The sequence below is a fragment of the Talpa europaea genome (assembly GCF_964194135.1).
Source record: "Talpa europaea genome assembly, chromosome: 12".
Taxonomy (NCBI): Eukaryota; Metazoa; Chordata; class Mammalia; order Eulipotyphla; family Talpidae; genus Talpa; species Talpa europaea.
The window spans coordinates 19,365,048-19,380,913 of NC_140079.1; the positions used below are offsets into that span (position 1 = coordinate 19,365,048).

Below are 15,866 nucleotides of genomic sequence, written 5' to 3' on the forward strand. Positions count from 1 at the left end.
CAGGCTGGGCCGGGGGGCGCGGCGGGGCGGGTTGGGGTGGGGGCGCGTCTGGGCGCTGACAGGCCGTCTCCCTGCAGGCGGGCGGTGCGATGGCTGAGAAGGCGCTGGAGGCCGTGGGTTGTGGACTAGGACCCGGGCCTGTGGCTGTGGCCGTGGCGCTGGAGGACGGGGCGGAGCCCCCTGTGCTGACCACGCACCTGAAGAAGGTGGAGAACCACATCACTGAAGCCCAGCGCTTCTCCCATCTACCCAAGCGCTCGGCGGTGGACATCGAGTTCGTGGAGCTGTCCTATTCTGTGCGGGAGGGGCCCTGCTGGCGCAAACGGGGTAGGGAGCAGCCTGGTGGGGAACAGTGTCCCCCTCCTGAGTTGCCATTTCTAGAGCATTAGGCCTGGGGGTTCCCTTGTTCTGCAAGTCCTGGCCAGTTGGCCCTGTGGGAAAACTACACTCTTGAGACACAGGGCAAGCTAGAAATTAGGCAGTTTTAGGGACAGTGCAGGAGGGGACCTCTGAAGAATTTACCAGGACCATTGTTAACATTGTCCGTGGTCCTGGGATGTTTGTTTTTCCCAGTGGAATTGGTTACATTCCTTTGGTTGTCCTTATCTCTGAAGCCTCCCTAAATTCTTCAGAGGTCCCCTCCTGCACTGTCCCTAAAACTGCCTAATTTCTAGCTTGCCCTGTGTCTCATTCTCAACCCCTCACTCCCTGTGCCCCAGTTGAAGTACCAGGGTCTACTCTCCCCTCCACAACTGTGAGGACTGGGGACACCCGATTCAGTTGATTATTGAGGTTTTCCTCTTCCGGCTAGACTCTATGACCTCTGGTCCTTAACAAGTTTCCCTTCTTTATTTCAGGTAGGATTCCTGCCTCTGAGAAAGTGGCTTCTATGGGAAAGTGGGGGTCTGCATGTGCGGGGGTTCCCCTCAGTGTTTAAGAACATCCTTGTACCTAAAAACACACTGCTCATTTTGAAAGATGTTCTCATTTCCATACCTTACTTCATTCTTGTCGAAGTCCACCAGGGAGAATGAAGGTTTGGCAAGAGAGATGACATCCCACGTTACTAATAAGGAAACCAAGACTCAGGGAATTTGAATAACTTAACTAGTGTCACCCAGCTAGTAAGTGGCAGAGCTGGTACCAAAAGGCAGGTTTTCCAGCTCACCATGCATTGTTCTTTTCTCTCCACCCCACTGATAGGACATTCCTAGCTCCTTTCCCCCCATTAGGGCAGGTAGGTAAGAACTGGGCTCTCAGTTCCTTTGAATCCTGCATCCCCTGACTCCTGCCCTGGGCAGCTTGAGCTGGGAATAGAGAAGCTGTGTTTTTTTTCCCGGAACCTGGGTGTGGGTCAGGGGTGGAGCTGGAACATTGTTCTCTGAGGTTTAAGAAATAAGTTTGGGGTGCTTCAGAGCAAGCTTGAACATGAGCTTTCTCTGCATTCCCCTCCCTCACTTCCATAAGTGACCAAAAGGTCACAGGGCCTCCATCAGTGGAAACTGAGGCATCTGGGCTCCCTGCCCAGCGCTTTATCCTTATGAGCCTCTCGGCCCTGAGGCCAGCTCTGAGCAAAGTGAGGAGGTAGCGAGCTATTAGTGAGGTTGTCAGCTCATTAGCCCTCTCATTTCCACAGTTTTAAGAAGAAATGAAAAAAAAATAAATAAATGTGGCTAGATGGGTCAGCTTGCTGGTTGCTTCAACTCACCAGCCACAAACTGGCACCCCTGAGCAGGTTCTTCCTTCCTTTTGACCTTGCCAGCCCCATTCTGCTCTACTGTACATTTTGCTGTCTCTCCATCCCTTGCCCCTTTCTCTATCTCCTCTCTCTGAATTCTCTTTTCACTTATGGAGAACAGAAAGCAATTCAAAGAGGAAAAAAAGCAACGGGTGTGGAGAGAGGAAGGGTGATTTCTGCTTTCCCCAGGCGACATTTTGCCACTAGTCTCTCTTAATTACATGTGACATTTCTTCAAATGTCATATTTTTTTTTCAAAAACACTTTCATATTGATTATTATTAAATACCTCACTTAATATTCACAGTAGCCCTGTTATGTCTTTGGGAAGAAATATTACTATCCTTACTTTATAGACGACCAAATGGAAACCCTGGAAGATTAAGTGACTTGACAAATTTGCAGAGTTACCGATGAACAGGACTAGACCTCTGGTGTCTTCCCAACCCAAAGGACTGGCAGGCCCCTCCATGCTGAACAGTTGTGGTGTAGCAGGAGCCCAAAGACACAGATTCCTAGCCACTTGTCAGCTGTGTAACCCGGGGCAGGATGCTTACTCTCGCTTGACTTCACTTTCCTTATCCATAAGCAGGGGTGCTGGGAAGTGAGGTGCTCCCCCCAGTAGCGGATCTGCCCTGGGAAGGAGGTGGGAGTGGGGGCAGGGGCAGCATTAGAAAGTAGGGAAGCTTCAAGACCAGGCTGGGGGGGGGGCACGGCGGGGCGGGGTGAGGTGGGGGGGCATCTGGGCGCTAACAGGCCCTCTCCCTGCAGGCGGGCAGTGCGATGGCTGAGAAGACGCTGGAGGCTGTGGGTTGTGGCTTAGGATGATCAGAATGGGGTTCTCTAAGGAGTGATAAGCTCACCCGAGATGTTATCCATGATAGTACTTTGTGGAAAACAAGTGTAAGATGATTTTTGTATTCTGCATCCGTGTTGTGTTCAATCTAGTACTTGGCTGTGATTAAATGAAGGGAAGGTTCATCATTACCAATTTCTTCCCCTGTAAAAGAAATCACTTTCTGTGAGTGGCTCTGAAAGGTATGTGCTTTCTGATTAACAGTGATGATGATGATGATGATGATGATGATGATGATTGAGGCAGATGGTGGGAATCCATGACTTCCTCTCTCCCAGTAAAGAACATGCTGTGTGACCTTGAGTGTTACTGGATGTCTCTGGGCCCTAGTTGCCTGATATTGCTATAGCAGTAACTGAGATAACCAGCTTTATATACGTAAATCACTGTCCAGGAAGCTGGTGTGATTGGGACCCGGACACTCCTATGGATCTGTCCAGAGGGACGGCTGGGCTGTGAAGAGAGGGTTAAATATCACAGCCCTTTGCTGTGTCTGCTAAGAGGGTAGAGAAGGTTGGGAATTGGGAATTATGTTCTTGTGAGGTCAGTAGAGTGGTAGTCAGGATTGTTATTGTGGGGCCCTTACTGAGGCATGTCTGCAAGCATAGTAGCCAGACCCTCTACCTTGGCTTCATCCTTCCTTTCCACCCCCATGTCTTCCCAAGTAACTCCATGTAGCCTCTGCCCTCTGCCCTCTGGATTGTACTATGTAGATGCTCTTATAGAATGGAGATTTTCCTCCAAAAAACCTGGAGAACCTCTGCCTTCTCTTTCCATTTTGAAATGCTGTTCATCCTTCCAGACTTAGCTCAAATATCATCTCTTTCATGAAGTCATTCCTGATTTTCCCCTCACCTCTTCACCTTTACCAATTCATTTGCAACATTCTCATTGTGTATCATTTGTACTACTGAATCCTTATTTTTTTTTTCTTCAGAGCCATAGATGTTTACTTGTCCATCTGTTTTACCTAGACTGAACTTCTTGAATGCAGGAACTGTGTCTTCTTCATTTTTTTAAAAAAGATTTATTTATTTATTTATTTATACAAGAACTAGGGTACAGGCCTGATGCTCGGGAGGATGAGAGGATTTACCAGAGACAGAGTGGGGAACCGAACAGGCAGATTGACTGAAATACACTGCTGAGGGGAGCAGCGGGCGAGGCAGGAGAGGTCTGCCGTGCCATGTGGGACCCTTGCCGGCTGGCCGGAATGGAACCATCACTGCAGAGGCTGCGGACAGCTTCACAGCGCGGCACTCAATTGCCTGCACCACCAGAGAAAGCCCTGTCTTCCTTATTTTTTTGGTCCACTGTCCAGTACAGAGCTTGGAATGTAGTAGATCTCAAGAATTTGTCAAATGGAATTATAGTATTTTTTAAATAATGCATACTATGTGCCAAACACTGTCATACACTTTACATATATAATCTCATTGACTCTTCATAACAACTTTATGAAATAGATACTACCATCCTCATTTTATAGATGAGGGGCTTGGTGCTCAGAGAGGTTAAGCAACATGCCCAAGGTCACATAACTAGTAAACGTAGAGTCAGATTTGAACCTGATCCACCTTACTTGAAAGGCTCTTAATGCCTCCCAGTGAATGAACAATAGGTGAGATTTGGGGCCTGTTAGGAACTACAGAGACAAGCTTGGTGGTCAGAGTGAGCACAAAGAAGTCTTTTTCAGAATGAGGCAACAGCTCTGAGAAGATGCTCATAGAACACTTACTGAGCGTCTAGTACATGCCAGACAGTCTGCAGAGGTTACAGAGATGACTAAGACAGACCCTGCCCCCAAGAAGCTCACTGACTAAGAGGCTGGGGGAGTGAGGCGAGGGACAGGCATATCAAGTAACCAAATGCCTGCAGTTGAGACATACTCTGGGAACAGAGGATGGTTAGCCAGCTCTGGCTGGATCACTGGGGAAGTCTTCCTGGAGGAGGTGAGAAAGTGATCGCTGTGTTTATAGAAGACAAGCAGGGCCTTCTATAGTTGTGATCCACTCTCCACGCCCATCTATGAGATGCGAGGTTTCTCCCATGGCCTCAGGAGAGTACTGTTACCTCTGGTACTTTGAGATTAGTGGTTGTTGTTTCTAGGGGGACAAGATGAGAGAGTCTGGATATTGTTGGGGCTCTGAAGATAGTTTTCCCATCCTAACCAATTCACAATGAATGAGTCTCTCTGTTTCATGGATCACCTGGGTCTTCCTAAGAGTTCTTGGTGCCTGTTCACTACAGTCCTGATCAGAAGTTCCTCCCTTCCTTACTGCAGGTTATAAGACCCTCCTCAAGTGCCTATCAGGTAAATTCTGCCGCCGGGAGCTGATTGGCATCATGGGCCCCTCAGGGGCTGGCAAGTCCACATTCATGAATATCTTGGCAGGATACAGGTAAGGAGGACGTTGAGGATGAACGGAGGGAGGACCCAGGAAGAAGAATCCCAAGGGGGGCACAGAAGTTTCTGAAGTGGCCTTGACCCCCATTCCCTACAAATGTTCCTGCAGGGAATCTGGAATGAAGGGGCAGATCCTGGTCAATGGGAGGCCGCGGGAACTGAGGACCTTCCGTAAGATGTCCTGTTACATCATGCAGGATGACATGCTGCTGCCACACCTCACGGTGTTGGAAGCCATGATGGTGAGTCTTCTTTCTCCTAGCTCCCCTCTGTCTGCTGTCCCCATCCCCCTCACTGGTTAAGGGGTTAAGGCTGGCCTCCGCCATGTCCATTTAGCTGACCTGTGTACTCTTTGGGCTTTAGGTCTCCGCTAACCTGAAGTTGAGTGAGAAGCAAGAGGTGAAGAAGGAGCTGGTACGTGGGGAAGGGGAGGGGAGGGCATGGGACAGCTCCCACTTTTGGTATTTCTGAGCTCTGGGACTCCAAGTTGGGGGTGGGTGGGTGGTAGCCAATGCTGGAACAATGGACTTAAAGGAGATGCTTTTTTAAATTGGGGTAGTGCCTGGAGAAGAGGAGACTCTGAAACTGACCTGGGGGGGGCTGGGGGTGCTGCACCAGGTGACCGAGATCCTCACGGCACTGGGCCTGATGTCCTGCTCCCATACGAGGACAGCCCTGCTCTCTGGCGGGCAGAGGAAGCGCCTGGCCATCGCCCTGGAGCTGGTCAACAACCCACCGGTCATGTTCTTTGATGAGCCCACCAGGTAGTTCTCCTGCTTCTTGCTACCAGGATGCCCCCTCCCCTCAGCCTGAGCCCAGGCTGGAGGCTGCACCTGGTCCCCTGCTGGAGCCCAGAGCCTGTGTAGCCTCCAGGGGGCCAAGCTAAGAGATTCCTCCTCATCTCTGTCCCTGCCAATCCTGTTGCTGTAGCAGCCCTGTCCTTCACCAGGCAGGCAGAAATCCTTCTGTCCTTGACTGATGCCTCCCGCTCCTTCTCTACCCCACAGCCAATCAGTCACCAAGACCTGCTGAGTCCACCTCCCTTTGCTGTCTCTCAGATTTGCCCCACCCCCACCCCTAGTGCCAGTGCTGGGGCTCAGGACATCATCAACTCTTTTTTTTTTTTAATTGAGGTAACATTAGTTTACGATACTGTATAAGTTGATGTCATCAACTCTTGTCTGCATGTCTGCAACAGACTCTTAGCAACTCGTCTCTAGTCTTTCCCGGCCAATCCTCCTCCCAACTGCAGCCATAGGAACTTTCTAAAAGACAAGTCTGGCATACTTACTCCCCTGCTTAAAAACGTGCAATGATTCCCATTTGCCCTCAGAATAAAGTCAGAGAACTTAATAAGGTCTTGGTCTGAACCTACTTCTCCAGCCTCTCACTTGCTTCCCGCTGTCTTGTATTTTATGCTCTAATAATACTGAATTGCTTCTGACTTCCTAGTCATGCCATGTGTTTCATGCCTCTAAGCTTTGCACACGCTGTGTCTTCTGCCTGGAATGCCCTTCACGAACACACCTGCCCTTCCACCTTCACCGGGCTTAGCTTCTTCTTGAGGCTCACTCAAGAAACTTCCCTGACCACCCCCACTCCAACACCTTGTACAGCAGAGCTTTATCCTACCCCTTTTCTCTTTCCCCCATTTATGTAGAAACAGAATGTTTCTATAAAACGTTCCACATAATCTCAAATGATTTGTGTATTTTTCTCTCTCTCCTTCCAGACCAGGGTCTATGTCTTATTTATTCATCATTGTAACCCCAATGCCTGACATTCAACAGGTGCTCAGTATATGCTTGTGAAGCTCAACTGTGCTCTGGGCTTCTAGGTACCTCCAAAGACCTGGATCAGACAGTGTGTACAGGATATAGGGTTGGCCAGAGTGGCTCCTTCCTGCCAGCTCCATCCCCTTCACAGCAGCTGCCCCACCACAAACACTCTCTTCTTTGGGCTCCACCTGCCTCACCCTGCCCCCGGGGCCCTCTCTCTGGACAGTGGTCTGGATAGCGCCTCCTGTTTCCAAGTGGTGTCCCTCATGAAGTCCCTGGCCCAGGGTGGCCGTACCATCATCTGCACCATCCACCAGCCCAGTGCCAAGCTCTTTGAGATGTTTGACAAGGTGAGTGTCTCTGGACCTTAAAACTGATTGGGTGGGGGCTGCGGTGGGAAAAGGGAAGGGGTGCCTGGCCCATTGGTCACATTTTCCTCACCCTTCTCTCCCCACCTCAGCTCTACATCCTGAGCCAGGGTCAGTGCATCTTCAAGGGTGTGGTTACCAACCTGATCCCCTATCTGAAGGGACTTGGCCTGCATTGCCCCACCTACCACAATCCAGCTGACTTCAGTGAGTGGGGCCAGGATATGACGTAGACCAAACCTGGGGGCATAGGTCATGCACTGGGACCCTCTGGGGGTGGAGATCTCACTGTCACCTGCCTGCCTTCTCCACACACCCCAGGAGGGGCTGGCTTGCTTTAGGGACTCAAGGATAGATCTTAACTGAGCAGTCCTCTCTCTGTCCCCTAGTCATTGAGGTGGCCTCTGGAGAGTACGGAGACCTGAACCTCATGCTGTTCAGGGCTGTGCAGAACGGGCTCTGCACCATGGCTGAGAAGAAAAGCAGCCCTGAGAAGAATGAGGTCCCTGCCCCTTGCCTCCCTTGCTCTTCGGTGAGTAAGGGTGGAGAGGGCAAAGAATGCAGTGCAGGGGAGGGGAGAGGGGACCATGGACAGTGGAGTCTCCTAAAGAGGCTGTCCCCCAGAAGGGTGGCAGCCATCGGGTACTAGGAAGAACCCACCACTTGAGAGTGACCCACTAGACACCACTATGTGACCTTGGACACCTACCTAGTGTCTTAGCGCTTCAGCTTTTTCATTTGTTTATTCCTTCAACAAAGTTTTTTTTTTTAAGATTTATTTTTATTTATGCATACAAGAACTGGGGTGTGGGCCAGAGGTATGTGTGGGGGGTGAGAAGATACATCAGAGACAGAGTGGGGAGTAGAACAGGCAGATGTACTGAAATACACTGCTGAGGGGAGCAGTGGGTGAAACAAGAGAGGTCTGCTGTGCAGTATGGGTCATCTCCCTGGCTGGGGAGTGAACTCATGCCACAATGGGTGGCGATAGCTTGATAAAGCTGAGACTTTAACCCCTGTGCCACCAGGGAGACTCTCCTTCAGCAAATTTTTACTGACATCTACAGTGTGTTATCCTCAGTGTCAGCACAGGCCCACCTGCTATGCAAGACTGAAGCTGTTTCTGGTCTCATGGCCAGTGTGGCTTACTGTCACCTCAGACCTGGAGGTGATGAGGCTGACCTGTCAGGGTTATTGGGAGAACCTATTCGATCACCACATAAAGCTCTTTGTACAGCAGCGGGTACCACTGCGTTTGTTCTGTGTGGGTTCTCTACTTTAAGCGACATCCTGTAATTCTTAAACAGTAGAAGGGTTGTTTCTTTTTGTCATTATGGTTTTTTTTTTTTTACAGATTTATTTATTTATGCATACAAGAACTGGGGTACAGGCCAGAGGTGAGTGTGCGTGTGAGAATATTTACCAGAGACAGAGTAGGGAGCAGAACAAGCGGATTGACTGAAATACACTGCTGAGGGGAGCAGCAGGTGAGACAGGAGAGGTCTGCTGTGCTATGTGGGTCAACTCCCTGGCTGGGGATCGAACTCATGCTGAAGTAGCTGCAGATTGCTTCATAGTGCTGACGCTCAACCCCTTGTGCCACCAGGGAGGCCCCTTCTTGTCATTGTGATTATCATTATGAAATAACATGGTGAAACTGGTGGCATAAAGGTGTGATACCCTGAGGGCCTTCCTGGTGTCACAAGGGGTTAAGTCTCAGCACTGTGAAGCTATCCTCAGCTCTAGTTTGATCCCTGGCCAGGGAGGTGACCCACATGGCACAGTAGACCTCTCTTGACTCGCCTGCTGCTCCCCTCAGCAGTGTATATCAGTAGATCTGCCTGTTCTGTTCTCCACTCTGTCTCTGGTGAATCCTCTCACCACCCTGCACATCTGATCTACACCCAAGTTCTTGTATGCATAAATAAATAAATCTTTTAAAAAATGGCGTGGCACCCTTAGGATAAATGTTTTTTGATGGATTAAAGAGAAACAACTGATCTGCTATGTTCCCATGAGTGTCCTTGGTTGCCTTTCTGTCATCTCCCTTTTTATCTCCTCCTTGGTCCGTAAATCTCATTCCCGTTCACACTCCTAAAGCCAGCTTCTAGGCACCTGACTCAATGGTGGGGAATTTTCATTCAGTAGATCTGGAGGGGCACTGCCTGGAGAAGGGCTCCAGCAGTTCCCATTCACTGATTTGTGTGCACGTGGGTGCGGGAGGCTCACCTGATCCGATTTCTACTCCCCAGGAAGTGGATCCCATTGAAAGCCACTCCTTCGCCACCAGCACCCTCACACAGTTCTGCATCCTCTTCAAGAGGACCTTCTTGTCCATCCTCAGGGACACGGTGAGGCATCAAGTTGGAGGAAAGGAAGCCGGTATGAGCTGGGTTTTTGGGGGTGTAGGATCCTAGCAGCTGAGATGGGAATGGGTCCCTGCTTCTGCAGGCCCCCCAGTGCACCTGTGGGTCTGTGTGTCTGCAAGGTCAACACATGTTCCCACTCCAGTGTGACCTGCCCCTCTCTGGCCTGCGACCCCTCCACTCTCCTCACGTAGGTCCTGACGCATCTGCGGTTTGTGTCCCACGTGGTGATTGGCGTGCTCATTGGTCTCCTCTACCTGCACATTGGTGATGATGCCAGCAAGGTCTTCAACAACACCGGCTGCCTCTTCTTTTCCATGCTGTTCCTCATGTTCGCAGGCCTTATGCCCACTGTGCTCACCTGTGAGCTGAGCTGCCCTGGGTTTGGGGTGTCGGGTATGGGGTGTGGGAACTGGGGCAAGAGGTAGGGAACAGGATGTGGGTGAGCTGTGCCTAATCTACACATGTCCTCAGTCCCCTTAGAGATGGCAGTCTTCATGAGGGAGCATCTCAACTACTGGTACAGCCTCAAAGCATATTATCTGGCCAAGACCATGGCCGATGTACCCTTCCAGGTGGGCATCTTCCTTCCTCATCACCCACCTTCCTCTTGTCTTGTTTCTTCCATTCTTGCTTGCTTGCTTCCCTCAACCTTGTCTCCATCCATCCTTCCTTCCACTTACTTAGCAGTGGGTGTTGAGTACCTACCTTGCGTCAGACTCTGTGGTAGGCTCTAGGGACACAGCAGTGAACAAGACCCATATAGCCTCGACATTGTGGAATTTATGTTCTAGTGGGAACAACTGATGATGAACAGAAAATGATAAAAATAATAACCCCACAAATAACTGTAAATCTTTTGGAGGCAGCAGAGAATAGTATGGGCTCTGGAGCCTTACTGCTACTTGTGGGCAAGTCACCTACTCTCACTTTGCCTCAGTGTCCCCATTTATAAAATGAATTGACAGCAATAGCTGCCTCTGGATTGTTTGTGAGAATTAAATGAGTTCATACATGTAAATTACTTAAAATAGCAAGCTGTTCATACTGAGTAGTCTCTAAATGTCAGCTGCTTTTTGTTTATTATTGCCACCACCACCCTGTTCCCAGCACCGGGGCCACCAGTAATCCATAGGGCACCTGTGTGCAAATTGGAAAAAGGTACCCTTTCTTCAGGGTAGACGCTTCTCTGTGCCAGGGTGTAGGCTTAGTGAGAAGAACACAGCTGGGTCTCAGCCTCTGCTGCCCCTGGATTAGGTATCTTGTGCAGGCAAAGGCCTGCTCAGCTGTCCACTGTAGGCTCAGTCCCTGCCTTTCAGGAGCCAACATCTCACAGGCAGACAAATTGCTCTAGTATGTGGAGCTAATGAAATAACAATATAGGGAATAAGCTGGTCCAGGTGGAGAAGGACTTTAGGAGCTCAGAGGACAGAGAAGTCACTGGCCTGCACTGGTCAGGGTGGGCTTAAGGGAAGAGGTGAGACTGGAAGGAAGATAAACGAGGTCCATCTAGCCATGGAGGAAGGGGAGCTGCGTCAGCCTCGGGGAGAGAGTGAGTGAGGGTGTGGAAGCAGAACTAAGCATGGACGCCATAGTTACAGCAACAGCTGTTTTAGAGGTTCCGGACTGGGTGGCGTGGAGGGTCTTGGCCAGTGTGGCCCTGGCTCACAGTCCACTGCCCAGCCCTGTGCCCACTCTTCAGGTGGTTTGCCCGGTGGTGTACTGCAGCATCATGTACTGGATGACAGGCCAGCCAGCTGAGACCAGCCGCTTCCTGCTCTTCTCAGCCCTAGCCAGTGCCACAGCTTTGGTGGCCCAGTCTTTGGGGCTGCTGATCGGAGCCGCCTCTAACTCCTTACAGGTAGGAGGGCTGGCAAGTGGGGCTGGGGTCAGGTGAGAGGGAGCAGGGATTGGCATATGGAGTGGGATAGGCCTGTGGGGAGCCCTGGGGTCACCCCAGTCCTGGATCTGTTCTGGTCACCCTGTGATGGCCCTTTCCCTCCTCTCCAGGTGGCCACCTTTGTGGGCCCGGTCACAGCCATCCCTGTCCTCTTGTTTTCCGGTTTCTTTGTCAGCTTCAAGACCATCCCCACTTATTTGCAATGGAGCTCCTACCTCTCCTATGTCAGGTCAGTGCCCCTTTCCTCTGTATCTGCCCCTGCTGACCACTGCAGGAGCTCTCTGGGGTGAGAGCTGCAACCCTGTGCCATGGAGCACTGACCCCGTGCTGTGTCATCTGCTCTGATCCCCCTGCTCATCTAGGTATGGCTTTGAGGGTGTGATTCTGACCATCTATGGCATGGAGCGAGGCGACCTGACTTGCTTGGACGAGCGCTGCCCATTCCGGAAGCCACAGACCATCCTTCGAGCACTGGATGTGGAGGATGCCAAGCTCTACATGGACTTCCTGGTCTTGGGCATCTTCTTCCTGGCCCTGAGGCTGCTGGCTTACCTTGTGCTCCGTTACAGGGTCAAGTCTGAGAGATAGAGCCTTGCCCATGGCCTGTGCCCCAGTCCCGGAAGCAGGAAGCCCCTAACCCCAGCCCTTTGGGACTGTTTTAACCTTGTAGACTTGGGCACTGGTTGCTGGTGCAACCAGCCTCCCCTCTCTGACTCCTCCGCTGGGCAGGCGGTTGGACTGCTCTCCCAGCCTCAGCCCAGGGTCTGGGGGCTCCAGCCCTCCCCACCATGCCCAGGAGTCTTCCCAAGTTGATGCAGTTTGTAGCTTCCTCCCTACTCTCCAACATCTGCATGCCAACACCACTAGGAGGCTGCCACCCTCCTTCTTGCCCTTGGCACCCTTCTCTGTTGTCTGCCTGGGAGCCCTAGGCTCTTCAGGCCCCCACTTACAATTGACCAAAGTGGCCCTCTTCGGGGGTCCCCACCACAAAAGTGTTTGTAAACTGGGCTGCTATAAGGTAGGGGTTCCAGGGCTGGACCCTGGTAGGGTCCCCTGGAAGTCCTTTTTGAATGTTGGATTGGAGCAGGGAAGGACTCTGGAAGTCTCTTCCTCCTCCTCACCTTCACCCCACCCCCAGATTCTGACTGATTTGGACAATCTGCTGGGACAGAAGCTGGGTTTTCTGTCTGGTTCATCTCTCCCAATCCTGGGGATTGGAAAGGCCTGGGGCCATGGGATGCCCCTGTCCCCCTCCCTATTACCTTTGGTGGGGATAGGGCCTGGTGGCACCTCTGCAATAATGTCTGTGTTTCTCTCCCACCTGCCACTGGAACTAGAGAATGCACTTTATTCTGGGGGTGAGTGGGAGAAGATCCACGCCTCCTTTCTTGCTGCTCCTGATTCATGGTCCTGCAAAGCTCACTCTCCTCTCCAGAGCTACAGGCACATAATTGCGAACAGGCGATCTTAGCCCTACACACACTCGCTGTCCCTTGCAACCCAGAGGAAGAGTGATGGTGGCATGGTGGTGGTGGTGGGTGCTCTGGGGAGGGCAGCACCAACCTCCTTCTGGGGATCCACCTAGACTCTAAGGATGAGGATGGTGCTGCCCAGGGCCTCCAGGACCTGCAGGTGTCTACCCCCAATCTTCCCTCCCTCCCAAGCCAGGGGTGGCACAGGGCACTAGCTCCCTGGGGCGCAGGACCCAACATAAGCACAAGCGTGGGCATAGGTTGGCCTTGGCCACTGCCACCCCATGGCCCTTCTTTTGTGCATCCAGCTGACAATCTCACCCCGCCCCCTCCCCAGCTGCTCGATGCTCATTCAAACTTCTGTCTGTGTCTCTCCATTCCCTTCCCATCAGCCAAGGTGGACCCTGGGCACGAAAGCAGCATGCCCTGAGAACTGGATGCCAGACACACCCAAGCACGTCTGACTTCCTGGTGGGTCCAGGCTTACTCTACTTCTGATTTTCCCGACACCCAGGACTCTTTTCCTCTCTATTGCTGTATACATACCTCTCAACCTACCCTCACCCTGCCACAGATTCTCCCCATCACACAGAGATGCCAGTTGTATTTGTGGGATTTCACCCATTACTAATAAAACCTATATTTATACAGTATGCAGCGTGCAAATATGTATGGACCTGGCACCTAGTACCATGGCTGTGCGGGTTGACAAGATATCTGTGAGTTTTAGGAAGCCTGTAGCAGGAGATGGCAAGTCCTGCATACATGTCAAGCTAGTGGATATGTATCTTTTTTTTTTTAAGATTTATTTATGCATACAAGAACTTGGGCACAGCCAGAGGTATTGGGGGGTGGTGAGAGGATTCAGCAGAGAGTGGGGAGCAGAACAGGCAGATGTACTGAAATACACTGCTGAGGAGAGCAGTGGGCAAGGCAGGAGAGGTCTGCAGCGCCATATGGGCCGCTCCCTGAGCAGCAGGGGATAGAACTTGTGCTGCAGTGGCTGGGGACAGCTTGACAGCACTGTCTTTAACCCCTGTGCCACCAGGGAGGCATGTGGATATGTATCTTATGAAATATCTGTGTCATACTCTTCATCTTGCAACTGCTTCATGTTTCTTATCTCAAGGGAGTCCCATGCCAACCCTGCATTATCCCTTGTGACAACCCATTTTGTAGATGAGAGAACTGAGACTTGTATTAAGTAGCTTCTCAAGGACCTTCAGATAGTGGAGATTGAACCAGACCTGGAAACCAGGTCTTCTGTGACCAGACTCAATTTTTGTCATTGGCTAGTGATGCTCGTTCATAGTGATCTGTATTGGTTGCATTGGGGTATTCTTGCCTGAGTGATAGATCGCTGTTCAGAACTCACCGACTCCTATTTGTGCCTCTATGTTGCGTGTGTGCACATTTGTGTATGTATGTATATATATGTGTGTGTGTGTTGATCATGAAAGACAGTGAGAATCAGGAAAGTTTCTGGAGCCTAGTCAGGCTGAGAATGGGAAGGACCTCACTGGGCTCACCCCATCTTTTCCCTTTTCTACTCTTCTTTCCCACTGAGCTATACACTTCTGGGCTGAACTATTAGCCATGACAACTGCAGATGGATCTGGTGGCTTAAGGTGAGGAGTAGGCAATTGTCCAAAAGGCCTTGAGGGCTGGTGGCAGGATGACCCAAGAAACAGAACATTGTCTCCCTTTTTCCTTCCTGAAACTTGGCCACTGAAGAAGGGGACTGGTATCAACACAGCCAGATGCCTGGAACCTCCTAATTGTGTTGCAACCAGAGCTACACGGCCCTGGCTTGATTAGGGTCCAGCCTGTGTCTGATTGGGGGTTTGACTGGAGAGATGGACTAACTTTGTTCCTTATGGAGATTGGGTAGGAATGGGAAGTGGGGAGCTTCCAGCTCCTGGAATTCTAGTTAGTTTTCTGGGTGCTACTTTCTCCCTGGAGTGATACCAGCAGATGACTCCTTACAAGTCAGAGTACACAATCCCACCATTAACAGCTTTTCAGATTTTTCATTTTTATGCTTTCTTTTTTAAAATACAAATTCTCCTGGAAGATTGAAACGTTGATAGCTAAAGGGGTTGAATAGTCACTCAGGAGCCAGCAAGGGCTATTCAGGCACAGACATTTGTAGAGTGGCTCACATATTTGCAAAGAAAGCTCTTTCGATTCTTACAGCAACCCCAGGAGGCTGCTAGGCTGAGTATTATCATTTCCTCCTTTCATAGAGGAAATTGAGGCTGGAGAAGGGACTCTAGCAAGCTCTTTCTTGGAGCTGTGAACCATCAGCAAATTTCATGGTGCTGTGAACCACCGGCAATACCTCCCACTGGTCTCAGGGACCTGCTGCTGTGGGGCGTGAATGCCCTCTGCCCAACTAAGCTTGTTCAGAAATGGGCCCACCCTCCCTAAATGCTGGCCTGGTCTTTGTGGGCTCAGAGATTATCTTCAACAAGATCCCCTTCTGTGTCAGTGCCATGCAAGGTGCTGGGGTGCTGAGGTGTCCAAGCAGTTCTCCCTATGCTTTGGCTCTAGAGTGTCTGGCACCCCATTCTAAGGTCAGACGACAGAGCACATACCCACATCATGACTCAGTACTTCTGTCTGTAAGAGGCCAGTCAAATTATATGTTATTAATAAAACCTACATGGCTGCCATACTCTTGAAAGAAGAAGGGGATAAGCGGTTTGCTCTGAGTTGTGCAGGAAACTGAAGCTGGGGCCTGTCTGGCTCACATGGCTAGGTAAATAGAGTAAAGTCACTAAAGTCCCTCTGACTGGAAATGTCACCCCTGAGACTATGATCACATGGCTGTACTTCCTCTAACACCCTCCTCCCCATCTCATTCTACAATAATTCCTTTTTTTTTTTGAGGAATTTCTTTTTTTTTTTTTAAGATTTATTTATTTATACAAGAACCAGGGTATAGGCCAGAGGTGTGGGAGGGTGAGAGGATTCACCAG

At 50.7% G+C, this 15,866-nt stretch overlaps 1 protein-coding gene across 2 annotated transcripts; it reads left to right on the forward strand.

Moving 5' to 3' along the window:
• Window positions 1-89: 89 nt before the first annotated feature.
• ABCG4 (ATP binding cassette subfamily G member 4) lies at window positions 90-12,226 on the forward strand (the record flags this gene model as incomplete). Of its 2 annotated transcripts, XM_084251478.1 has the most annotated exons (15): window positions 90-327; window positions 4,879-4,996; window positions 5,111-5,243; window positions 5,365-5,415; window positions 5,620-5,765; window positions 7,006-7,129; window positions 7,240-7,354; window positions 7,537-7,679; window positions 9,400-9,498; window positions 9,708-9,876; window positions 9,988-10,088; window positions 11,216-11,374; window positions 11,524-11,642; window positions 11,776-11,980; window positions 12,143-12,226. In XM_084251478.1, 15 exons carry the CDS (start codon window positions 90-92, stop codon window positions 12,224-12,226), a joined length of 2,004 nt encoding a protein of 667 aa, XP_084107604.1. The 2 variants fall into 2 exon arrangements, with proteins under 2 accessions (XP_084107604.1, XP_084107605.1); XM_084251479.1 differs by lacking the exons at window positions 90-327; window positions 12,143-12,226 and adding an exon at window positions 4,084-4,138 and having other exon boundaries at window positions 11,776-12,001.
• Between the last annotated feature and the right edge of the window lie 3,640 nt (window positions 12,227-15,866).